The sequence below is a fragment of the Phymastichus coffea genome, unplaced genomic scaffold (genome assembly GCF_024137745.1).
Source record: "Phymastichus coffea isolate CEN01 unplaced genomic scaffold, Cenicafe_Pcof_1.1 PCOF00046, whole genome shotgun sequence".
Taxonomy (NCBI): Eukaryota; Metazoa; Arthropoda; class Insecta; order Hymenoptera; family Eulophidae; genus Phymastichus; species Phymastichus coffea.
In genome coordinates this window covers 1,746,712-1,772,637 of record NW_026706857.1, presented here as the reverse complement: position 1 = coordinate 1,772,637, position 25,926 = coordinate 1,746,712, and the positions used below count along the sequence as shown (strand labels likewise).

Below are 25,926 nucleotides of genomic sequence, written 5' to 3'. Positions count from 1 at the left end.
GCATCTCGCCTCAAATATTCGAGTCGGCCGATAAAGCCGCCGTTGGACTTACTTCCGTGGGCTCGCGGCGCCTCTTATCGGCCTCTGCTCCGCTGCCGGCGCTGTTGGCGCAGGCGGAGTTGGCTGGCGCGATCGGCGGCACCTGCTGACAAAATAGGCCCTCCATCTCGGCCCAATCCAGGTCAGCCATCGGCGAGTTCTGATGATCGTTGGCCACTAGCGACCAAATGTTCCTCTTGCCGATCACCTGCGATCAATCCGCGCCGGTCACGCGCCATCGTCAACGGGCACGTCGCAGCCGCGGCCCCGTTCATACCTTGTGGTTTGGGATTTTGTTCCAATTGATGGTCTTCATCTTGGCCTTGGGCGTAGGAATCTCCTGTTGCGGCAGCAGCTTGGCGCTGTTGCTGGGAGGCTCGGGGGTCGGCACGCGGCTGGCCGTGCGAAGGAGCGGCGGTGGCATCGGCGGCGGCTCCATCATCGTCATCATTAGCGCGCCGGGAGGCGGCGGTGGCGGTCCTCCTCCTCCCGCGGCGGGGCCACTAGGCGCGAGCAGCGGCGGCGGCGGCGGCGGCAGCACGAGGGCCGGCGGTGGCGGCGGCGGCACCGGACCCCCGCCACCGCCGCCGCCGCCAGCAACAGTCGGCGACGTGGCGGTGCCGTTGAGCGTGGCCGTCGTCGTGGGCACCGAGGACTTGCGGCCGCCGCCGCCGACGCCGCAGGTCTGGTCGTTTCCTCGGCAGTGACAGCATAGGTTCGTCTGCGGAAAATCACGCGTCTCGTGAGACAAGCATCTATCGTTCGCGCTACACGTACGTATGAGAAAGTTGTAGCGGTGCAGCTCGCAAGCCAGGGCGAGAGCGAACGGTTGGATAATCGCGCGCCCCGTCGCTGCTAATGCAGTAATATCGCGGACTGCTGCTTTTATTATTTTATCGTATCGAGTCAGTCGGGCTAAGGAGATTGAGATGAATGCGTTAGAAATTGCTCGCGCGGGATGGACGTGCAGTGCACGACGCCAGCGCGCAGGTCTCACTCTACCGGAACTTTCTACTTTACATCTTTAGAATTTATAGATATATACATTCCGTGCGACTAGCTCAGCCGTGACTGATTTTTTTTCTTTCGTCCCGTCCTCTCTGTCTCGGCCAACTCTCTCACAGAGAGAGAGAGAGAGAGAGAGAGAGAGAGAATATACTCTCACCATCTGTAGCGCGCAATACGATTATTATGATCATCGTGCGCGCACGGTTGACATCATGACACGTACGTGAATTAAAAACCCATTAGAGTTGGCAATAGAAAGCATTTTGGTCGTTGCGTCACTACACAGACTAGACATCTACAAGTATATATGGTACAGGCTCAAAGGATTACTGCGGCTAATATCTATTTCCAGCTCGTAAAATTAATTCACATCGTCGCTTTAATGTGCTTAATAGGTCTCAAAGTGAGGTTTCTAAGGAACGCGTTGCGAAATGAATATAACCTTTTGATCGTAGTAAATGACCAAATAGCAGTAGCTTGGCAGATTTTTTCCCATCGAAACTCTCAATTAATAAGAAAAAAAAATTAAAAACCGTCTTCGTTTATGTGCCTGAATACGATGGGTGTGAATGCAATGAAAACCCCGATTTTTAACGATCTGCGCGCGAAAAAGTTTTATACGTCTATGCCAATTTACATACTTAAGCATTCGACGTCCGAAATGATTATCGAACCTTCAAGGACATCTTGCCGCTGGCGTTTTTCTTTTGATCTTTGTATGCGCATATAAAAGCCACAGCTATGGGCACGAATTTAGAAATGACACGACTGAAACTATAGCCGAATAATCGTAGATAACGATTTCTTGTCATAGCCAGTGGAAAATTCGGCAGGAAAGTAAGTTGGACTTGTGAATCGTGGAGAAACAGGCTGAATTACTTGCAACTTGAGATTACAATGATAATTGTAATGCAATGTCCGAGATCTCTGTGAACCGCGATGTTTGGTAACGGTCAATTAATTTCGATGCCCATTGTGGCCAATAATGAAACGGTGAGGTCATATCCGCCGATGGTATAGAGTTGGTCAAGTCATACATATTGACCTTTGGAAGTCGAAGCACGTTGAAGGCAGAGACAAAGAAGATACCTGTAAGCTAGGCGACCTCAGGAGTTTGGTAGCATCCTCCCGGCTCTCAAGTAAGGTAGCTCGATGAACCAGCGTCTCGGCGATGTCCCAGGCAAGATCGCTTGCCGGCTCCTTCGGATCAAGTCGCAACAGGTGCTGCAGTATGCTCAGGAATGGGATCTCCTGTGGCGTGTCTGCGACCTGCGCGTGCAAACACACTCACATATGTGCGCATCGTCAGTTTCGCGGAAATCGCGGGCCTCACCTGTCCGAGAATGGCATAGAAGACATCGACGTGCGACGACAAGTCGATGCCCGGTGGGCCCTGATTGGATAGCTCCTCGTCCGTGTCCCGCTGGTCGTCGAACACGTCCAGCTGCACCCTCAAGTCCGGCACGTGGTTCTTGTCCTTTCTAAAAGACAAACGTTCGAACACTGACGACGGCACAACAACTTTCGACAAACTCATCGCACTCGGGCGACACCATTGCCGTGCGCTCGGCGAGCTTTCTTGCTTTCGCAAAGGACTGGCAGAAAGGAACCGAAGCGCGCCAGCGAACCGGACACGCACGTACGGAGGACTCGCTCCGGGATTTCTGTCACGGCTGTGACGGTGAACACCTAAGTCGACTGACAATGATGCGCGCCGGATGAACGCAGTTAAAGCCAACTTAAACTAAACACACGGCGAAGAGTAAGAGAGAGAGAGAGAGAGAGAGAGAGAGAGAGAGAGAGAGAGAGAGAGAGAGGCATTGAACGAGCGACCACCGTTACCACTACTACTACTATGTGGACGTGCGATCGAGTCGGTGGCGGTAACGGAAAGGCGGCATATTTTGTAAGCCGCGGTGTATGCAGGAGCCATTGTCTCGGGGAAAAATTGACGGACCGCGAATGACTTATACGCCGTTTGTGCGCGTACTCCTCGCTCTCCTATACCTGTAGATTGGCACTCGCCGCCGCTAAATATTTCACATGCGCGAGCTATCGATCGATTTGTCGCGTGCTTCTGTTTCTGCCTGCCCCGTTGTCAGCCTCGTTGATCGATGTTTCGGCCCAGGGATAAATGTCTCTCTCTCCCTCTCTCTCCCCCCGAGATGACGCTGTCGCGTCGTATAATCGCTCCGGGCTTTAATGATCCTTGCCCAGGAAGTCTCGTCAAAGTTTATCGCCGTGGCGCAGCGGCGGCAAGACGCCAGGTACGCGCGCGATTGCATTGTGTTCATGCTCTCACGCGCGAGAGAGCGACGACTATTAGAGGAAATTGCAAATTGCCGATCTAATTAGCCCGATCGAGCGCGCACGCGTACACGAGGACTGTGGATACGAGGGACGGCAAGCGGGAGAGGGATCGGTCGGAAGTGACGAGAAAGAAATAAAATAAAAGAAAAAGACAAGAAAAATTGGATGAAGACGCGCCCGGGCGTTCCGATTGTCTGTACAAGTATTGTTCCGAGGCGGCAAGGAATGGCATTTCATTCTATGGTATTTTTCGGTCTCGCGCGCGACCTGCACCGCGACAGCGGCGCGGACACTGACAGATATCTTAATGCTTATTTTAGGGCGGTTATTTTAAATATAACCACCCTCTCGCTCTCCGGCTTTACTACGCAGCCACGAAAGCAGCCAGGCCTAGCTCGCGAGTGAATCATACGAAAACTTGCTTGGGTGCACCTACCTACCTACTATGTTTAATCTCGAATCTGGTTTCCGCAAATGCTCGCTCGTCGGCAGAAATTTACTTGAAAAGTTCGCTCTCTCTCTCTCTCTCTCTCTCTCTCACGCACACGCGCGTGCATGCACGCACACACACACATACACACACACTTCACGCAGGCGAGTCGCCGCAGAGCCGTAGTATTCTAATTTTGAAGAGCGAGCGTAGTTAGAATTAAGAAACGACGGGCGCTGCAGCCACGGCGCCAGTCGGAGGAAAGGCGCTATAAGCGGGGCCTCGATCGGAATCGTTGAGCGCGCGCGCGCGCGCACGAGGATTACACCACACTCGTCGGCTCGGCTAGGCGCACTCGCCGGAGAAAAAAGGCGGTTACAACAACAATGACTTTTCCATACGCCCGCGACGGCAGCGGCGCTTGTAGCGCAGCGCGCTCCCGGCCGGTGCCCGCGCGGACGCGGCGGCCCGCAATCATCCGCGGCGCCCACGAACGCGCCGGAAAAAGAAGTGGGAGCGCATGGAAGAAGGGAATCGCGCGCCCATGGAAAAGAATACGCACCCACACGCGCGCACTCCCATATACAAAGCGAATGGCCGCGCTGCTGCTGCTGCTGTTGCTGCTCGCTCGCTCGCTGCGGAAAGCACACTGGCGACCGGAAACGCGGCAGCGCGCGCGCGGCGATATCGGCCCCGCGAAGGCGTCTTATCCGAGCGCTGGCATAGCGGACGAAAGGGGCGAGCAGCCGAGCGTGTCTGCGGATCGTACGCGGAAGCGTGTGTGCGCTCGCCACTGGAGAACCCGAGACTGAGGCGCTATCGCCGCGGCCGCTCTTCCAGCCGCTCGTTCGCGTCGTCCGTCGTCGTTGCCCTCGCAGGTGCATCCTCCTCTCTCTCTCGCTCGCGCCGCCGTGCCGCCGTGCCGCCGTGCCGCCGTGCCGCCGTGCCGCGCGGGCTAATTCGGGACGCGCGCTCTCCGCCGCGAGTCTCACTCGCTCCCTAGAGACTTCTCCCCAAAGGTCACTAGGAATGCAACTACCGATTCTATTTCTCAGTCCGTCGCCCAGGCGCTCTCGCGCGGTGCATCGGCCCCCGTCCACGTGCTTTCTTTGCGCCCGGTCGTTCGCGACTAGACGAGCGCGCTCTCCGATCGCCGCGCTGTCGCTCTCGCCGACCGAACACCCATCGCGGGCAACCAAGTGCCAGGCGGAGCGGCGGATCGCGCTTGGAATTCGACGAGCCCGGGACGCCGCTACACGGAAATAATGCGACGGGATGGGGCGGAGGAGTCAAGACGATGCGCCGATACGCCGCTTCCCAATTTCCGGCTCTCGTCGCTCGCGCCGATCGATCCGAGCTCTCGCGGCTGCTTTCCTCCTGCCGGCGCTCTCGCGACTCGTCGATGCACGGGCTTTCCCGTTTTTGTCACGTCCGAAACGTGCGCCTTTGATGTTGCACGCGAGCGCGAGTGGCGGCTCAACGGTGTTTGTTATTGCCGACCGAATGTTATTGGAGCCTCGTGAGCGAGACGACTCGCGAAGAGCCTCTCGCCTGTTGTTCGCGCAACGAGCGGGCGAGTTCCGCCGACGGTAGCGTTTATTGCTCGACATTCTTGAGCGTATTATCTCAGCAGACAGGCGGACGAACGGACGGAGCTCACGCCGTGAAATTAGAGATCGTTGATACTCGCGTTACTCACCGAAGATCGTTGAGGATCGGCAGCAGCTTCAGACCTGCAAAAGCAATTACGTTAAAACAATTACATCGACACGCTCCAATAATAAACTAGCGAAAAGCTCTTGGCGAGTGAGACGCATGCGCATGAGCCAACTCGGACATCGTCGTTTATTCCGCGTATCTTGTTCGCGATTCGACGAGAACGTTTGTTTCGACTGGCCGTGCTTCGGGTCGTAATTCGATGCGTCAAAGAACTGCTCGACGAAATCAATAAGTTAGAATTGAATCGTCTCTGGACGGAGAAAGAGCCGTGGCAGCTAAAGTGGAAATAAATCAGCGTTAAATCTCAATTACTCGTCCCCCGAAATCACCATAGAACACAAGCGAGATACACAGCCCGAGAACAAAGGGAGAGGAAATCGTGGTCCGAGTCGACCCATCAACGCCGTCACCGCATCATAGTCGTCGTCATCGCCGTTTGCTCGAAATTGCCGTTTTGACCGGGCCAACCGGGATTGAGAAAACCGCGATGTGTATGTCGGTGACTTACCGATGAACTCATTCCTAATCCTGACGCGGTCCTTGAGGACCGGCGCAGAAATGACTAGACAGTTGATGAATGCCAGCAGTGCAGTCTGGTAGTCCTCGGCGCTTGCCTGGCGCAGCTCGTCGACCACCACTCGCAGCCGGTAGCGCTCACCTTTGCGCTCCTGCGCAAGCACGCAAGCACCGTTAGTCATCGTTCCATTGCCGCGCTCGTCGTTGGCCCGCGCGGCGCGACCCGGCGCTCTATTGGTCGGGTTCGTCAAGTTCTCGCCGAACGACGGTCGCAGCGCTGCTCGGGCTTGCGATCGACGGACCCTGGACGCAGCGTACTGTCCGTTACGCGCGCCGGCACTCGAGCCGCGACCAGCGATGCTGCGTCGACGGCTCGTCGCCAACGGGATTATTAGCGTGCGCGAGCGAGAATCAAGTCGCGCTGGAATCGGAGAAGGAACGAGCAGGAGTGGGCGGGGGGGGGGGGGGCAGAGCTGCACGCTGCAGTCGGCCGAGAGGCGATAACGTTGGCGTGAGCGCGTCGCAGCTGGCCGCGAGGAATTTACGATCTATCGCGCGAGAGCCGCGGCGGCCGTAATCCTTAATCACGATGTACCTGGTGAATGTGCAGAGTGTCGATGGCGCGCTGTCGGCCGTCCTGGCTGTAGACGCAGAGGGCTGAGAGCAATTCGACGACTTGCTTCTTCACCGATGGACAGGCCGTGTCCAAAGCTGCAACGTAGTCGTAAACGGTTTACGTAACGGTTATTCTCTCTGCTGCTGCTGCTGCCGCCGCTGCCGCGAGAGGATAATCTAAAGCAGAGCCTTGCCGGAGATAAGCTTACCGGAAGCGAGCTTGTTGCAGTAGTCGGGATTGTCCACAATGTAGTCGAGACCAACGTTGGAGTCCATGCTGCTGCCGTTGCCTTTGCTGCCCGTGATCCAACTGCATTTGTGGTGGAGACGCTCGTGTCGATCTGCAACGCACATCGAGCCCACCATTACTTCACGCGCATCGCCCGGTTGACGAATTAACGATCGCTCTACAAAGATTTTCCCGAAATCGAGGCGAATACGGACTTTGTCCTGGAGCTCGATCTGACCCGTTTGCCTTGTATCACGGCAACAATGTCGCATCAGATATCGCGCCAGAGCGTGCTTGACCGTTTTGCCCAAAAAAATCTCTATCAGGCACAATTTTCTGGGCCATCTTCTCTCTCTTTCTCTCTCTCTCTCTCTCTCTCTCTCTCTCTCTCTCTCTCTCTCTGTATACACGTACAGCGCGGCGTCCTTCCGGTTCCGTCATTGGCTATTCCACAAAAGCTTTGTGGCGTCTGCTCTCTCTCTCTCTCCCGCGCGCGCAACCAACAAGCCGGATAAAGAATCTCGCGGATTTCCCACGAGCGAGAGATGTTGCGCCTGATTTACGATCTCAGCCGAGCTGCAGCTCGCTCGTTCGCGCGCGCGCGGGAGAGAGAGGAAGGTCTAGGTTGCAGTAGCGGCGGCGGCGGCAGCAGCAGCAGCAGCGGCAGCCGCGCTAATCGAATATTCAAAATCGAAAACGTAAATTTTGCCTCGTGCGCTCTGCCGAGAGAGGCTCATCGATTATTCATCAGCCGCGCTATAGGCTCCGCAGCGACTCTTCTACCCGTCCGATAAAACGTCTATTTTGCCCGCTCGTGTGGCGCACACTAGCGACCGAAGCGTCCGCGCCACGGCTATTATTTTCCCTAATAGTTATACCGAGCTGTTAATCTATTTTAATAAAAGGTCTGCCAGAAGCTGGCCGCGCGCGACCAGCGAGACTGCGAGCTCTGAGCTCTCTTTTCTCACAGTTTCATTTGTATTTTAAGTGTACGTCGTGATGCAGTTGCGACGACGACGTTACGTATGGATGATTTGCTAATCACGAGAAGTGCGCTGCCTAATGCCGCTGCCGCGACCATTCGATTTTCAGCTCGTGAGTCTGCTTTAATAAAAACGCCACGATTAATTGAATCCATTTGTTGTTTTCCGAATCTCCAGTCGTGGAGAGAGGTGGTGGGGGGAGGGGGGGGGTACGCTTCTGGCCTACATATTTAATTGCAAGAGTGAGAATTTGGGGGGACGAAGAGGTAAAAAGCACGCTGTTTCTCGACGCCGGGCTATATATAGAAGCTTTGGTAAAAATGTTAGATGATTAAATTGCTCTCGGCTGATTTACGAAATGCGCAGAGCGAGAACGACGACAGCAACGACGATGTAATCGACTTGCCATGTAGGGCCTCGTCAATGTCTGTCTCGGCTCTCTCGCTAGTGCGCGTACGAAGGAACAAAGCCACGCTACACATAACGCCTGATTTGGCAGTGCCCCCGACGACTGATAGCGCTTGTCGATCTACGTACACACTCGGATGTGTCGAGACGAAAAGGGGCGCGGGCAACGAGTCGAAGTACAAACGAGGCCTTTTGCTCGCCTCATTAAAGGCCAGCGCCCGTGTTCGAGTCTAATTTTTCGGCACATTTATGGCGAGGAACATTTGACCGAACGAGGACTGTTTTGAAAGGAGCCACTCTCGCGCAACGCGCGAATGAATCAGAAGGCCTCGCGCGCACGAAAATTGCTCTCCGTCAAGGTTAAGGTCCTACTAGGCGCGAGCCGAGCTACTGGTTCTAAGACCGCTCGTCGATAACTCTTCTTTTCGATTGACGCGCTACGCAGCCGCGTCGCTCGCCCGAGGCGGCTATTATTAGAACGCGTCGTGAAAAAAAAGGCAGCCTTGCGTCGCTGGGATCGATAAAATGCGAGCGGATCGAGCTTAAATTGGAGATCGGGAGCTCGAGGACCTTGACACTGGGCAGCGCGCGGGACGGGCGCGAAAGCGCCGCCGAAAGATAAAGCTGCGCGGTCGCCGCCTCCGTGTATCGCGCAACAGCGTTTGCGCGCCCAACAAATCAACTCGCGCGCATTGCACTCCGAGAAACAGAGAATCAAGTGCGGGCATTGTGGCGCGCGAGAGGGTGCTCAAAGGGAAAGAAGAAGCGCAAGCAACGAAAAGAAAGGGAATGGCGGGGGGGGGGGGGGGGAGAAAAAAGCGAAGCCGCGCGGCCCGTGTCGCGCGTGTTATTTCCTTTTACGGTGTACCAACAGCCGGCGGCCAAACAACAACTCACAATGCCTGCTTTCAATGAGATCGAGAGTGCGTGGGAGGAGGAGGAGGAGGAGGAGGAGGGATTGCAGCCGCGGCTCGCCGTGAAAAGCGAGAGCACGCTCGCTGCCAGAGAAATGCATGCCTTGAATAATAAACGGAGAGGCGCGCGCCCGCGAGCCTCTCTCGCGCGCTCGGCCGTATTTTTCTTCGGCGTGGTGGTCCCGCAAGCGAGCCAGCGGTAATTGTACGTTCGCCATGCGATTTCTTATGATAATATAACGTGGCGGACAAAAAAAAAGAAAAAAAGGATAACAGCGCGTCACTATGACGCGCCTGGGATTACCGCTCGGTTCCCTTTTATTTCACCTTTCGAGAATTTTGACGTTAGCTTTGTCGGGATCGCTCGAGCTCGCTGTTGATTGTTTATTTAACTTGCGCGTTAAAGGATAAATCGTGCCTCTCTCTCTCTCCCTCTCTCTCTCTCTTTTATGCGTTCTATGCGTATCCGTTACTCAAGGGCGTGATAATTGAGTTGAAAAATTTGATTGACCGATCACACTTTTTTTCCTCGCTCGCCGCGAAGAAGTTATTTACTTAGGATACCGACAGTCGGATGATTACGTTGTTTTCGAAAAACTGTTTCTACAAGTATTTGCATCCATGAATAAATTATCAATGATAAATATGACTTGAGAAACTGATAGTTTTTAAGGAAGACTTTTGATCTCAGGGATATAATCGTGCTTCAGATCAGTTGTGAAATAAATGTGAGCGAATTAATGTATTTAACTCGGGAACACTGTTGTTTCGATATTTCAAGAATTGGAGAGTGGGAGAGGGAGAAAGATAAAAATTATAGAGATCTTTCCTTTTAGGACAGTCGTGCTGAGAGATTTTACAATAACAATAGTAGTTATTTTTCAGTCCAACGATCTCCGCGTCGGCCTCGTCGAATAAACTGAATAAAAAGATCAAGACTCGTCGTCCAAATTAATAGCGTTATTCATTGTGCGAGCAGACTTGAGGCATTGGAATGGCCAATTTAGTAAGCATGACACATAACAGGCGACTCAAAAATATATCCGCGCGACGATAAAGCTCCGCCGCTGTCGTGGCACACGTGCGCACGAGATAGAGAGACGGAGGAAGAAAAAAAAATAAAACGGCGGATTTTCGTCCGAGAGCGCAAAAACCTATTATGCAAATGGTCGGCCGAGCGAGTAATAAATAATCGAATAATCGACTTGTCGAGCGAACGAAAGCTCGCGAGCACGCGGCAAAATGCCGCGCGGCGCCGACGCGAGAGAAGCGGAGACGCGCGCGACCGGGTCTGCTAGATTTAGCCGGGGAAGCGAATTTTGACGCGCGACGGTCCAGTCATTGGCGATGGGCAGCGCGCCGCCCGGAACAGAAACGATTGACGCGCGATGCTTATCGGGCGCGCGCGATGCATTATGGAGCCGCAGCTGTTGGCGTACGTGATCGTGTTGGCTGATCGCGCGGGAACGGTGCACGCGGGATGTGCCGCAGACTGAATAGTCATCCGTTGGCTATTTAAAGTAAGCTATCGTTGCTTTGCCTCCTGCTCCTCCTCCTGCTCCGTCATTTTTTCGCACGAGAACACGTTGTGCGCGCGGCCTTTAAACATGCATTCATCGCGTTTTATATTATTCTTTTGATCGTATCTTTAAATTCATCGTTTGATCTGGTTATTTATAGGCACTTGTTGCATTTGCAAGGGCTCGCGGTTTTTATCGGCGAACAATCGACCCGTCGTAAACTTCTTTTATAATTATTATTTTCCAATTGCAAAGTAGTAATGATCATCGTCGCAAGGCTAATTACGACTTGTTGCGATTGTTCGCTGCGCATTGGACAATATTTGCATACGCCTTAATCAAAGAAAGAAGCTCGAGTGTCGAGCTTACAATGAAAACAAATCAAATCTTGCAATACATTATTGCAGCTGTAGCTTGCACATATCCACGCGCATCGGGCGCATAAACAAGTGAAGTAATACGAGTTATCGCGAGGGAATTGCAGCTGGCCAGCTGGCCCGTCAAGTCATTAATAACGCACTTATATTTAATGAATAGTTGGAGCGAGGTGATTTGTCCGTCGTTTACGTCCGAGTACGGCTCGGCGTAAGAAAAACTGGTATAAGGATCGATCCCCCCACGAAATATCAATCCGGCAGCGAATCATCGCGCGGTAAATTCTCGAATGTCGTTCTGCTTCTTTTATTTGCGAAAGATTAAAAGCATAACGCTGTTTGCGCCGAGGATTTTTTCTTCTCCGCGGGAAATCCGCACGGCTACAATAATTATCAAGCGAGGCGTAAAGATCGGTTATGACAAGCCGCCGATGATTGGCAGAGTCGCGATTTTTCCATCTGGCGGCCACTTTTAACTGGAACGCGTCCTCGATCGCGACTTTAATCCCCTTTTCTCGCCTGCGCTCGGAGACTTTTTAATTCGTTTCTTTTTTCGAGACCGAGAGAGGGCATCATGGAATTTTATACATCTTATACACATTCGCCAAGAAGTGCTTCTCGGAAGGAGTTAACTCCAAAGGTTTCTTCGCAGAGTTGCTGCTGCTGCTGTTGGCCGCAGTTATTTATAGATTAATCTCTCCGAGGAGAGAGTGTACAGTCGGTTGTTGGCTTTATCCGAGGCGCATCGATAAGGGCGGCGGGGGCTATTATGATACGCGCGAGTGCCGATGAAAGATACCCGCGCGCTAGTTCCGCAGTCGCGTAACGCTAAGCAGATGCCTGGGCCTTCAGCCGTCCCCGCGGTGCGGTTCTCGCGATAAATCGATTTGCCCGACACTCGCGATTTGCAATTCTCAAAGAGCGCCACCTAAAAATCCGACGTTTGTTGAGCAAACAAATTGATCGATCGCCTGCAGCGTTGCAGCTGCGAGCTGGTCGTACACAAATTAACCGAACGACAGCCTCCATTTATTGTTATTACGTCAAACGAATAAACTCGCGGGCGTAATAAACCTCGCGACCTTCGCTCGGCCAATGATGCGAGAGATCATGCGGTGCTCGGTAGCAGCTCTGGATACGCCACCGAATACTACGGCGCCTGTACATGTATCCTTCGACCGGAGCGACTCGAGCGCGCGACCAGTGTGCCCAATAAGCTAATTAACTCTCGTGCACTTGGCCGTCCGCGTTTCTTTTGCGCAGGCTCCGCGCGCGATTATTCGCGCGCCCCGCTTTGAAGTGCGACTCGGCGAGCATCGGCTAAAAATAAATCGGCTGCATTTGGCCGGCGAGGAGAAAAGAAAAAGGAACGGCCGATTTCCTAGTAAATTCTTCGCTCTCGGTCGCTCTCAGCGAAGCGTAAATCCATTAGCGCAACGATCGGCAATCGGTTCGCGGAAAAACCTCGCGGCAGGGATCGCGGCACTCGCGCGTGTGTGCACGAGAGGAGAGAAGGCAAGGGAAAAAACGCAATGGCTACACGGCCGAGAGAACGCGCACGTGCGCGCCGCAGCGAAAATCCGAGACTAAGTGCTCTCGCGATGGTCTCGCGCCGTTTGGGGTCTAAGGAGTCGCGCCGACAAAGCCGCGAAGCTCGCCCCGACATCCTCCTCGCCTCCGCTTGGCCGAAGCGCGAACGTGTCGCCCGAGTCGCGCGAGTCTTGAACGATTAATAAGACGCTCGCGGTGCGCCGAGTGAATCGCTGCATTAATATTGATGCGGCTCGCCGTTACTTTTCGCGCATCCTCTTCCTCGCTACCGAGGCGGGTCGCGCCGGCAGCGGTCCGCAGTGCATTCCGCGCGTGAGCGCGCCGTGAATCGTCGATTGATCGATAGGTTGCCGCCGAGCGAAATTAATGCAGAGAAAGAGAGAGAGAGAGAGAGAGAGAGAGAGTGCATTGCGATAGCCGCGCGTATATAATTGAATTACGCGTAAAAACAGACTCTAAAACCTGCTTTGGCAAATCTCGTTTTCATATAGGTGCATGGCAACGTTATTCTCTTGCGAGCAAACTCGCGCGACGAAATCGTTGAAAATAGGCGCTGCGCCAGATAGGCAGCGAAAAGTGGGGCTAATTGATCTTGCACGCCATGGCACAACGAAAAATGACCGACAAATCGAGCCTTCCACGCGTACGTAAATGGGCCTATTCTTCAGCCTTCGCTTTATAACCTTTGAGTAAGCGCGCGCGCGCGCACGCGGCTCGGCAGCGCCGCGGTTAAAGTATAAATCGCGATAATTCACGGCAATCGCGTGGCTTTAATACCCACTTAAGGGAGACGAATACGAGGAGGCAGCATCGGCGCGAAAGAGGGTACACGCGCGGTTGTCAAGCCCGTTGAGTACAGAACCGATAGCGAGGATCAATAGACTACTCGAAGCTTATAAAGAGCATCTCGGACTTGTTTTTCGCGCGTGCGTTCGCTTTCGATTTTCGCGGGAGCTCAACTGTCGTCGCGGCAGCCGGTGTCGCCGGGACATACTCGTATAGACGACGACGGCGCGCCGGCCGATGTAACTAATCGTAGGTAGCAGGTATATAAAACGGCACTCGCAGCGGACTTGGGATACCATATCGAGCAGCTTGCTGACCTCGCCTGTCTTCTCTCGCATGCATTATCTCGCGCGCTCGCAAGCGGCGCAGGCTCGTTTTCTCTCTACACCTCGCCACCGAGGAACTTTTCGCGGCTGGCTCTCCGGCTCTGTCGCCGTGCGCAGATTTTCAATTATTTCGTCGGCGCGCGCTGCGACTCTCGCCGATCGGGCCGCAGTCCCCTCTCCCTCGGACTCGACTTGGCTTTTCATCGGCTTGTATTTGCATTTAAATTGCGCAACGACGTGCGCCGTCGATATACTTTAACCCCTCTCGACGAAATATATTGCCACGCGTGCCCGACAGCGACGAAAGTGCCGTATGCTAATGACCGGCGATATATCGTTTTTCTTCAATGGGCCGCGGCTTAACGGGAGCATGTTGCTCTCTTTCTCTCCTTTTTTTCGACAATCACATCACGAAACGTAATAACGCTCGGCATACGAAATTTAATGCCACCTGTTGCACAAGATCGCTTACTCACCGCGCGCGTACCAGTGAGCGTTTAACGGCGTTTCTTCATGCACGCGCGCGCCGCACACTCGCGTACGCGTACGGTGCGTGTGCCGGATAAAAATTCATTTTCGGCCGCAATTCGCCAGATGTCGGCGAGTCGTGAAAAACGCCAGACGAACGCTCCTCTCGACCGATCTGAATTTTTCACAAAGACGATCGTTACGGAGTCATCTCGTGTGTTTTTCCATCGGAAGCGTCGCTCGACGAAAGCTGACGAGGAAGTCACTCGATTGAATCCTCCCAACGTGCCGCTGATCGATTAAATTTCTCAAATTGTCCGATCCCCGCGCGCACGTTCCGCAATCCCCCGCGTCCGCAACGGAAATCGCATTAGCATCGGGCGTGGATTACAACACGTCGCGAGACGACGGTGACTCGCACACAGTAAGCACTTGTCTCGGTTTTTTACGAGCCCCCCAACACTCTCTCGTGCTCCGATGAGCTACCTACCTATATAGCACACGCGATACGCTCGCTGCATAATCAAAACAGTCTCGACGATGCATCCGAAGCGCTTTAAAGCCCTTCGCGAGGCGATCAACTGGATTATGGACGTTGTGCTTTTATTTGGACGACGAGTCTGAACGTCTGATTTGATAGTCAGTTCGAGCGTGGATTACTTAAAATTGGAGATTCGATTGGTGGGTTGCCGGTGCTGTATTTCACCGGACTTGCATCGGAGAGTCGGAGCTCTGTAACGAGCGTGCGCACGGCGTCTGACCTAGCACCACTGTTTTGCGCAAAACCGGCGATACCGTCGTCGTAAAAACGTCGGGGCGCGCGTGCAAAAGACGATTGAGCCGGGAGAGCCGAAAAGCGCGCCGGGCAGCCGACGAGCATATTTCATAACGTCGCGCATCGGCGGAGGCGATCGGCTCGCGCGAGGTCGGTGCGCGATTCGGACGCCTCGGTAAGGCAGCGGAGCGCGCTGGCGCACAACAAAAGGAAAGTGGTCAGCCCACACGCGCGCGACCGAGCGCTGTCTCCTCTCTCGGCGGGCCGCTCTCGCTCGGGACGTCGCGCAACGGAGTGGAAAGGAGGATGGCCGGCGCGAGCTCCGCGTCATTGCGCTTCGCCGTCTCGTTTTCTCTCGCCTCGTCGCGCCTCGTCGCGGCGCTCTTGCACCTTGCGCGCGGGCTGCCGCAGCGCCGCTGCCTTCGTTTTTTATTTATTCATTTTTTTACGTAAGCTCAGTTAGGCAACTCATTAACGCGCTTACGCTGCTGTGTTTTTGCTCGCGAAGCATTCGCCAAGCGGGACGGAGACGTTACAACGAGGGGCAGTGCACCGTGGCAGAGTAACTCAATTTGACGAGTAGAAGCTTGCGCGCCGGGAAACGGGCGTTCGTTATTGCGCGGAAAGTGCAGGCGAGTTGTATAACTTTGTTTATCCGTCGGATATTTTGTTGGTATTAGTCATTTTAGATAAACGCGCGGGCGCAGGCTGCGCGCGCCTATCTCGAGAGGCAATGAAACACGTAACTCGTGCTTGTCTAGGCAAAGGCTCTCTCGCCAGAGGCCATTTATCCATCCGCAGGCACGCGTCGCATTAAGGAATAAAGCAACGAGCCTCTCTCGCGTCGGGTTCATATGGCCGACGAGCATTAATTAGAACTCTCCGTGCGCGCGTATTTTTCCGCCAATTAAAGATCGCCGAGCCGCCATTGACTTGTTCTCCCCGTCGCCCTCGAGCGCTTCTTCGGACGTTCTCGCGTATTCCGGGGCCTGTCCCCTGCCCGCCCGCTGTTAATCGATCGTCCCGCGAAACAAAGTCGCGCGCCCAATTTATTCCCAACGTTTCCCATAGCTATGGAGCAAACGTACGCGCACACGGAGCGTATGATCAATCGGTGCATGTACGTGTACTCGCGGTTACCGAGTAAAACAAAAGCTCTCTCTCTCTCTCTCTCTCTCTCTCTCCTGCTCTGGCGTAATTTAACGAAATGTCCTTATAGTCGTAGTCGTTAGGACTAAACAAACGAGCGCGCGCGCAGGCAAACAGCGATAAAAGCGTCGCTGGCTGTTGGCAGCTAACGAAAGCCCTGCCTTCCCCTCTCGGCCGAATGGTGGCGGTGTCTCTTCTAACGGTGTGTTGTCCCGCGAGTGCAACATGCACATGCACGCGGCGAGCAGGAGAGAGAGAGAGAGAGAGTGCGCGCGAGCAAGCAGCAGAGCCGTATAGTAGAGAGCTAAGACGAGTGAGCCTCTCGCCAGAAGGGATCCGGGCACTCCTACTATTATGTATGTGCACGACCGAGCTGCAACCGTACAGCGCGCGTGGAACGCTCGACTCTGTGTTCGCTCTTTCGCTTTCTCCTCTCTTGCGCGCGCGCACGCCGACCGATCGTCCGCGACCAATTTCCGAAACGTCCACCTCCGAAAACTACGCCTGCCCGCAAGCTCACCGGAGGACGACGGCCTTTTCCTTAATCTTCTTCTTTTCTTCTGCGCCCGACGATACGGAAGCCTATCGTAACGTCATGGCGTGGGACTGACGTCATCCTACGCGACGAGCGCCGAATGACGGATTGCGATAGAGAGTTCGTCGATGCCGAGCTCTCGATGCACCTCTGTTGGCGCGCGTTCGCCCCGTTTTCCATTGTGCTTCGATCGCGGCGCGAAACTCCGACGAGGAGCGAGTTCCGTTTCCATGGGACCTCGTCGTTATCTCCGTGGAAGCAGCGCGAAAGAACGAGCAAAAGCGAGGAGATAGCGCGCGCGTGTGTTCTTTTCTTTTTATAATTGGAACACGTGAGAAAATGTCAATTAGGCAGATCGTGCTCTCGGATTGCGCATGCAATCGCGGGGCCCAGCAGAAAAACCAATTCAACATTGACATTCGTTCACACGCTCGACCTACATGAATCCTAAACAGAAAACACCGTTTTTTTTCTTTTCCTTTTTTTTCGCGGGGTCACACAAAAAGAGGCGTTTCGCCTTGGGGAGCGCGTCTCGCGTTGTGTTTCGTGCGCCTCAAATGAAAATTTCGCCGCCGCGACCGATCTTTCCGACGCGGTTTTTGCGGCGGATCGTGACGAAAGATGGCTTTAATGGGATAATTGAGCGGATAAATTGCGGCTTAAGCCGTGCTTTTTTTCCCCCCTTAACTCGTGTGTCATCGATTTTTCTTTTCTCCTAATCGAAAAGCCAATCCCTTGAAAAATTCTCGGCCAAGGAGAAAGTGTGTGCGCGCACGCTAAAGGGCCATTAAAATCGGTGCAAGTACTTTGGCGAAAAGTCCATAATTATCGACAAGAGACACAAAGCACGGCGAAAAGACTCTTACCTTGAAGACAAGAGGATGTCAGCGTTTTCGCTTTCGTCGAAGGAAAAAGAAAAAGCAAAAGTCTCGCTTTTTCGCGCGGAAATTTCAGTCACGTCGAGCGAACGTCGGATGCATGCTGAACGGGGTTCTGCGCTCGCGAATCGTCGACGGCGATACGATAAACGCAAGGACCTCTTTTTATTCTTGCGAAAGTATTCGCACGATCGACCATCGTGCCTCTTTTCTCACGTTCGCGCGGTGGCGGCCGGCGGCAGACAATTGCGCTTTTTTTCTTCTAACGAGTTAACTCTTTAATAAATAAGGCTTATCGCGATCGTGTCAATTGTATAAGTTGATAGTTTAATGTACCAGTGCGCTCTCAGCTCCGATAAGGCTATTGACATTGAGCTGTAGATAGAATTTAAAAAAAATACGGCTCATTGCATTTTCGTGCCTTGAGCGACTGTAATTCGCGTATAATTACTTCGGATATAAAAGCTAATTTGTGTGCGTGCGAAAGTATCAATAATTAGTCTGTACGGCGTGGAATGGAAAAGGCGGCTAGTTTGAAGCGCGCCGATAATCATCTTAATTAATTGATTGCGAAAAAAATGAACAATTGTTGTTATCAAGAGAATGACGCAGGAAGTGGTAGTAGCAGTTGAAACAGAGATATAGTTAACAATGGGTACTCGATTTTCCTTGAAGGGGAAAAAAACAAAAAGAAAAAATCACCTCGACACAAAACGGAGATAATCGAATAATGAAAACGCTGAAACAAGCCTTACTCTATCAGTTAGTCACTTGAAGTTTGTTAATAGCCGTATCAACAGAGCGAACGATAATATTGACGATTAGCAGGTGAGAAAAGCGGCCTTCGCAGCTAAATTTACCTTCGAGCTTGCGGCGGCGTGGCGGCGGGGCGGCGGGGCGGCGGGGCGGCGGGGCGGCGGGGCGGCGGCGTTCGTCCTTTGCGCGCGTCGCGTATACGCGAAAAGTGCGACGCGCGCGCGTCTTGTTTGGCCAATGAGTAACCGCGCGGCAGATCGAACCTCGAGCGCGATCGCAATTAGGCATTTCACCTCGCGTCTCCATAAACGAGGGCTCGCGCTGCCCAAAGGAGCCGCGGCGAGGCGCGTCCAAAAGCGGCGAGAAGGCGGTCGGAGTCGCGTTAGTCAGCGTTAGTCCCGGCGCCGAGTTGAAGTTGAAGGTCGCCGCGTCGCGGCTCGTCGGCTGCGGTTTCGGTGTCGTCGGCGCTGGTTGCCTTGTCGCAAGCTGGTCATGGCCCCCGCGCGCGCTGCTCGTTCTTTCTCTGGACGCGTCGAGCGGCCCGCGCGGCCTAGCGATCGGCGAGCGGCGTCCCCACCTCGCGGTGTGCGCGGTTCTGCGGCTTTGTCCATTTATGCAGGCAGGGTCGTGTGCGTGCGTACGTGTGCGCACGAGTCAACCGCGAAGAAGCCAACCGCGTCGCGCTAAGCGAGAGCGAGAGAGAGAGAGAGAGAGAGAGAGAGAGAGAGAGCGCGAGGTCTTTTCTTTATTAGGAAGCGTTACGCAGCCACGCTGACGAGAGAGAGAGAGAGAGAGAGAGAGAGAACTTGTCGTGGGAGCGCCTTTTCAAAAATTACACGCCGAAAGCGAGCGCTCTCGGATCGACGAACGACCTTGTGCTCCCGCTCATTGCTGCTGCTGGCGCCCGACTACCTATACCAGTATGTAGGTGACTCCATTGCGATTTTTTCTTGTTACTTCTTTTGACCACTTTACCTTTGCACGCGGCCTATAACGACGAAGGGTCACCTCTTCGCAGAATCTCACAATTTTTTATTTACTTCGATGAAAAAATAAATCTTTTTGTTTTGTTGCCGAGCTTGAGTGAGTTACGCATTCGTACCACGGCATTTTTCACTCTCGGTGGATTTGCGACACGCAACGAAGTATAAATCGCGCGAGGGACATTAAAAACCTCTCGATGAACTCGCTATAAACCTCAATTCTCTCTTTCTCTCAGCGCGAGCAGTTGTCGACACGTACGTGTGTTACTCTAACGATCTATAGCCGATCGATATCAATGGGAGCTGTAGCTTGCGTTTATGTACACATGGCGAGAGAGAGAGAGAGAGAGAGAGAGAGAGAGAGCCGGTTACGAAATTTTCACACATCATAATCTTGCAGCGATAAATTCGTATGTTTCACTCGGAAACCTGACACCGCGAACCGACTGTCTCGCGGGCGGGAAACACGCTACGCTACTTGCATTAGCAACAAACACGCGAATACGTCGAGCGAATGGAAAAAAGGTCTTCGCGATGAGTGCGTTTTCCATCCTTCGGTTTGGGTGGCGTCACGCCTATGAATCTGGTCGTACGTATACGTGTGCATTACGAGACGCACGCGCACGCGGCACGCGTCGATGTTTTTATTCTTTTTTGTTTTTGTTTCTTTCCTCGCCAGCTCCAGTTCCCTATCGCGTTTCGCAATCGCGTATCCTTGTGAAATAGCGTCCATTATCGATCTATTCCGCGATTCTCGCGATGCTCGCGATTCTCGGGCTGCGCCGCCAGTAGAAATCGAAAGGAAAAGTCGCGGCTCGGCGCTGTCTCCGTCCGAGAGAGCATAATCACAAAAGAAAAGCGCGAGTACGTGTGCATGCAGGGAGAAAGGCGAAAAGTTTGCGCGCAGGTGTCCCCGCGCAAAAAATCGAGCTCTCGTGTGCACGTAAGTCTGTGTGTGTGTGTTTATGGGTAAATTATGTCACGGAGTCTTGAGCGTATACAGCCGCGCGCGACTCGCTGGTTTCACTGATAAATCGGCTGAGATAAGAAGCGCAGAGCTGTCTATAGGAAGTCACTGCGCGATGTTAACACAAATACGTACGATACGTTTCGTATATCCGCGCGGTTGTTTTCCGAGTAAATTCTGCATTATTCGGCCGATCTCTCGATATTCACTTTTGCGTTGCGCCAGCGCATAAATCATCGCGCTCTCCACCCACGTAGTCGCGGTCGTGATCGCGGTCGTGGTCGTGGTGGTCCTCGGCGTTGCGGAACCACGGGGCCAGCGATTCGCGAGAACAGCGACGAAGGTGACGAAAGCGAGCGAAGAGGAGAACGGCTGGAGGGTACTAGGCGCGGCGATGCGCGTCGACGCGCGCCACTCGATAACATGGGCGGCGATCGCTCACCTGCGGTATGTGCGTTCGAGGGCGTGCGGCGTTCACGTGTCTCCGAGAGGCGACAGCTCCTCGTGCTTCTCCTGGAAGCTGCTGGCGGCACTCATGGTATCGTCGGGCCGGCGGGGAGCGATCCGGGGCGGGCGAGCAGGCGCTCCGCCGCGACTCGACAGCGGTTCGAACGGCGATCGGCGCACGAGCGTTTCTTGCGGGAACTGCGACTATTACCACCGCGGCGGCGGCGGCCCGAGACACTACTACCTCCGAGCTGCAGTCGTCCGCGAGCTCGGCGCTGCTCGGCGAGAGGCGCAGAGAGATTGTGCCGAGCGCGCGGCCGTTCGGCGCGGGGCCCGAGTCGCGGCGCGCGCCGGTGCGCGCAGGCGCGCGACCTTCTCCCCCTCGAGCGATCGCGTTACCTGCCCCGTTTTTCTGCGCTCGCGCGGGGCCCCACTACTCTCTCTCTCATCTCGCGAGCTTCCAAGCACCCACGCTTTTCCTCGGGCACGCTGCTCGCCGCGACAGATCGTTATTTTCTCCTCCGAGCGGCGCGCGATCCGCGGGAAACGCTCGCTCGGAGGGCGCATTAGTCACGTGCGCGTTATGCGCGCGGCGCGCATAATGTCATTCGAGACGCCGATCGCTCGCGCGCTCGCGGTTCGATCCTTTAACGTGCGCGCCGGAGCGACGCTCCCGCGGCTCGGTGCGCCTTGTACATCGGCCCGCGGCTCTTGTCGGAGAAAGACAGCGAGCTTACGTACGACCGCGGCTAATGAGCTCGACACGCGTGCTGCGGTTGTTCGCTTTGATCCCTCGGGCTGATTGCCGGATAAGCGACCGGGGTGTGACTTTTTCCTAGAAACGCACTCCTCCCCTCTCCAGCGTTCGTTTTCTCTTTCGCGATTCGCCTTAGCGAGTCGACCGTCGAAAACCTACGATTTCCGCCACTTTCTTTTTTCTTTTTATACTACTTGCAGTGGATATGTGCCGAATTATTCAAGCGTCGAATGTCTCTATAATGAACAAGTCACTCGCTCGTCCACTATTCATTGGGTTCTCTATAGAAGCACGCGCGCAAAGGTTAATTTTTATAAGAGAATCACGATAATTTTGCAGCAACACGTTTGAAGGAAAAGTATAGAAAAAAAGAGCAATTATTTTAACATCGAATTTGACCTTCACGCGCTCACCTTCAAAGATTCGGATGGGTTTTAAACTGCTTGATTAATACTTTAACTGGGTATGTGGGCTACGTCGTGTAATGCATAACAACGAGAGTTTAGTGACCTTATGCAAAGTCGTCGTCGTTTTATTTTCCAATTTTGCTAATTTCTTTTTGACTCGTGTTCAAGGTATGGCTTCTATATATGGCTCGCTGACAATCAGTAGGTAATGAATTTTGACTGTTCGTCATTCGTACAAACTAGGTTGTTCATTTCATGTAAACGTATGTATTTAATGTCAACACAACTTTCAGAATTTATACATCGCATCGGTAGGTTTCAATTGTCGAGGGTTTAGCAAAAAAAATTGTGAATCTTGTTCTTGCGTATTTCCTAGATTGAAAATCATTTTACGAGCAGCAATTACAGGTCGGTGAAAAACTAAAAAACGGCAATAATAAAGCAACTTTAGCACGGAACGGTTCGTTTGAAATTCCCGCGCTTTCACTGCTCAAGGCAAGATTTTCTACGGGAAAACTTGGCAACCAATAGAGCGATGTGATTTGCTGATTTATCACATTAACCTTATCACTGCAAAATCAAATATAAAATAAGTAAATCTTTTCAAGTATGAATAGAATTGAAAAACCATCAAATATCTTAGATTCTATCGAAACGCGAAGTTGCGCTGTCGTTTCATCGTGATTTGCGAACAAATCAAACAATTACTACTTATACCAGCTATACCGTATGGCTTCTCTGGATCGTCGATGTAGCGGCGCTAGAATATCTCTATCTGTCTCTCTCTCTCTCTCTCTCTCTCTCTCGCTGTACCGTGCCAGCCGATATAGGCACTGCTCGTCAGTCGCAGCGTCGCCGCACTCATCGATTCAACGCCGGCTTGCTGCCGCTCCATTTCATCATCTCCGTCCTCGTCGTGGCAAAAATATTCCGTTTGACACGACAATACTTACCTCGACGAAGTCTTCGAGTGAACACAAGTAGTTATACGTACCCTACAGCGAGAGCGAGACAACGAGAAAATGGAGTTTGAATTAATAAGACCAGACCTGCAGAGCAAGTGCACATGGACGCCTAATGGCACGAACAGCCCCCATACGGATCGGAGCAAGTGAGTCTGTGCACGTATGTGTATTTATGGGTGTATAAGTGTCGACACGCGGCGAGTCAAGTCGAGCAGCGACTAATGGGGAACCGGTTTGCAGATGTTACTACTACGCCTTGTTACAATCCTCATTACATCTTATTTGGTGACCTTTATTTTCATCCCCCCCCTCCCCCTCGTCGCGCGCGAGAACCTTTACACGTACAGCTTCATTTGCCTCGCACTCTTTCTACCGACTATCTCGATATTTATTGCGCCCGACGTCGCCGCACGTTTCCTCAACAGTTGAAATATTTTGACGTAATCCATTGATACACAACTGATCTGCGTTGGTCAGTAACCTCTCTGCGGCATTCGTTAAAAGTTGTCTCAAAATTGAGGCTATTTTGATCGAATGACAATCGCCAATTCTAAATTTAATTACCATGGATAGTGGCGCGCATTTGAATTAAGAAATACTTCAATTTACAGAGCCTATTGTATATCGAAACTCCGATAAACATGCTTTCAGATGAGTACTCGAGGCAGCCACGCGCTATTGCAGATAGAACGTTTATCGTTGATCGAGATTTTTATCGCTTTATTTGGCAATAACAAAACATCGTTCGACCGAAAGAGAAAGAGAACGAGATAGAGCCTTTCAGATAGAATTTTATCGAAATAATATAAAAGGACAGTTCGAAGTGGTCTGAATTCCGGCGGTGTTCCAATACCACCCGCGAACGATCTGTACGTCTGTAACAACACGTACACGAGCGTTTCGCCTATCCGAACGCTTACTTATGAAATTTTGTTTTTGTCTAAAATAACGCCCTTTCGGCGATAACGCTCGACTGAAGGACAATCCGGACAAAAATCTCGTCATTGGAGGCTCGACATTTATCGCCGTACGATAGATTGTTTTTTTTCCTGAGTTATCTTTCATTGAATAATACATACATACGTCAGCAAACATTTTCCTCTCGAGTGTAATCGTTCGAGGAATTGGTGTATCTTTAGATTTGCGTACGTGTCACGTTACATGATGCTGCTGACAAGCTTATCTTATAATTAATATTCACGACTTTCATTGACAGGCCGAGCGATAGAACAAAAATCTTACCAGACATTCTCCATGCTATCGGCCAAACGCCGATGGTTAGACTCAACAAAATACCTAAAAATCATGGCATCAAGTGCGAGATATGTGAGTAGCCTCTGAGGATTGGCTCAGTGTCAAGGATAACTGCAAACTTGAATAAACCTTTGCAGTTGCAAAATGCGAGTTCATGAATCCAGGCGGCTCGGTGAAAGATCGCATTGCATTTCGGATGATTCAAGAGGCCGAAGACAAGGGCATATTGAAGCCAGGATGCACGATAATCGAGCCGACGAGTGGCAACACGGGGATCGGTCTGGCAATGGCGGCAGCAGTCAAGGGTTACAAATGTATCATAGTCATGCCTCAGAAGATGTCCAACGAGAAGGTCTACACTTTGCAAGCCCTGGGCGCCGAAATCGTGCGCACGCCCACGGAGGCTGCTTGGAGCAGTCCCGAGGGACACATTGCCACTTCGCAGAGATTGCAAAGGGAAATTCCTAACAGCGTCATTCTGGATCAGGTAAGCTTGAAAGTCATAGGCTGACAGTCGAAAGCTCTCCGTTCTAACGAACAAATTTTCGGTATTTTTCAGTATACCAATGCAGGAAACCCACTGGCCCACTACGATCAGACTGGAACCGAAATTTATCAGCAGTGCGATGGAAAAATAGACTGCTTCGTGGGTGGCGCTGGTACTGGCGGGACCATCAGTGGAATAGGTCGCAAGCTCCGCGAATTATCGCCTGCTACTAAAATCATGGCTGTGGATCCCGAGGGCAGTGTACTCGCCGAACCCCCGGAGATTAACGATTCCGCGGTGCAGTTTTACGACGTCGAGGGCATTGGGTAACCGAGATGACAAGACAGCATCTTTCGATACGGTGGCAGAAAGTAACTTGAATCGTTATTTTCCATTCGCAGATACGACTTTATTCCCACTGTTCTCGATCGCAATGTTGTCGACGCTTGGATAAAAACGAAAGACAAAGAGTCATTCCTCTTGGCAAGAGAGCTGATCAAAGAGGAAGGTTTGTTATGCGGCGGTAGCAGTGGAGCTGCTCTCTCAGCGGCATTGAAGGTGGCCAAAGATCTGCCGGCTGATAAGCGCGTTGTTGTCCTCTTGCCTGACGGTATTCGTAATTACATGACCAAGTTTGTTTCCGACTTGTGGATGGAATCGAGAAATCACCTGGTAATTAATCAATTTAACAAATAACTTTTTTGATAAATAAATTTAATTAATTTTGCTTGTAGGAACCTCCGAAACCAGTGGAAAGTAATAAATGGTGGTGGGATCTACCTGTATCCGAAATAGCTTTCAAGAAACCTATTATTCTACCAAATCATTCAACTTGTGAACAGGCTGTGTCGATTCTTCAAAAAGGAAGCTTCCATCAAATACCGATGGCTGATGATAAAGGAGATATTAGAGGATTTGTTACTCTTGACAATCTTATGAGTAGCCTTATTTCTGGTAAAGTCAAGCATATGGACCTGGCAGATAAGGCACTTATAAAGGAATATAGAAAAGTTTCCAGAGCAACAACTCTTGGCAGATTGTCTAGAATGCTTCAAAAAGATTTGTATGCGGTTGTTCTTGACGAAAGTAACGATGGTGCTTTAATTGGAATTATTACTCAAATTGACCTATTGAATTTCATTTTCCACCAGAAAAATTAAAGCTGTTTGTGATTGTGATAATATTTTACATTGTAAATCAAATTTTCTCATCAATTGTTATGTACTTAACATTTTTTTATTTTTAGAAACTTATTTTACAAACTGATATTTTATACAACTTTGTGAGATTGAACATTCTTGTAGTACTTTTTTATATATATCATAAATTATCATTATGACAATGTGTAACATGAGGTTAAAAATAAAAAA

At 52.1% G+C, this 25,926-nt stretch overlaps 2 protein-coding genes across 4 annotated transcripts in view; one reads left to right on the top strand and one right to left on the bottom strand.

Moving 5' to 3' along the window:
* LOC131664929 (uncharacterized) overlaps positions 1–20,962 on the bottom strand; it is a 28,735-nt gene extending 7,773 nt beyond the window's left edge. For 2 of the 3 annotated variants that reach the window (XM_058936413.1, XM_058936414.1), the window contains exons 1-9: positions 20,682–20,962; positions 6,847–6,978; positions 6,618–6,733; positions 6,015–6,174; positions 5,487–5,520; positions 2,381–2,528; positions 2,137–2,316; positions 317–760; positions 53–247 (exon numbers count right to left, since the gene is read on the bottom strand). In XM_058936413.1, the coding sequence (XP_058792396.1) occupies positions 53–247; positions 317–760; positions 2,137–2,316; positions 2,381–2,528; positions 5,487–5,520; positions 6,015–6,174; positions 6,618–6,733; positions 6,847–6,913 (1,344 nt within the window). In that variant the 5' untranslated portion in view covers positions 6,914–6,978; positions 20,682–20,962. Of the gene's footprint in view, positions 1–52; positions 248–316; positions 761–2,136; positions 2,317–2,380; positions 2,529–4,349; positions 4,564–5,486; positions 5,521–6,014; positions 6,175–6,617; positions 6,734–6,846; positions 6,979–20,681 lie in introns of those variants that run through there. The other variant, XM_058936415.1, reaches the window with a different exon arrangement.
* Positions 20,963–22,701: 1,739 nt separating this feature from the next.
* LOC131664854 (cystathionine beta-synthase) lies at positions 22,702–25,867 on the top strand. The gene is made up of 6 exons (XM_058936278.1): positions 22,702–22,961; positions 24,032–24,141; positions 24,207–24,556; positions 24,629–24,882; positions 24,958–25,228; positions 25,291–25,867. Exons 1-6 carry the CDS (start codon positions 22,873–22,875, stop codon positions 25,714–25,716), a joined length of 1,500 nt encoding a protein of 499 aa, XP_058792261.1. The 5' UTR covers positions 22,702–22,872; the 3' UTR covers positions 25,717–25,867.
* Positions 25,868–25,926: the final 59 nt, after the last annotated feature.

Bases quoted from the DNA above. Each gene is read 5' to 3' on its own strand.
- LOC131664854 (XM_058936278.1), top strand. From the start codon at position 22,873: ATGGAGTTTGAATTAATAAGACCAGACCTGCAGAGCAAGTGCACATGG. The intron at 24,557-24,628 runs GTAAGCTTGAAA...GGTATTTTTCAG, and splicing joins ACAGCGTCATTCTGGATCAG to TATACCAATGCAGGAAACCC. The intron at 25,229-25,290 runs GTAATTAATCAA...TTTTGCTTGTAG, and splicing joins TGGAATCGAGAAATCACCTG to GAACCTCCGAAACCAGTGGA.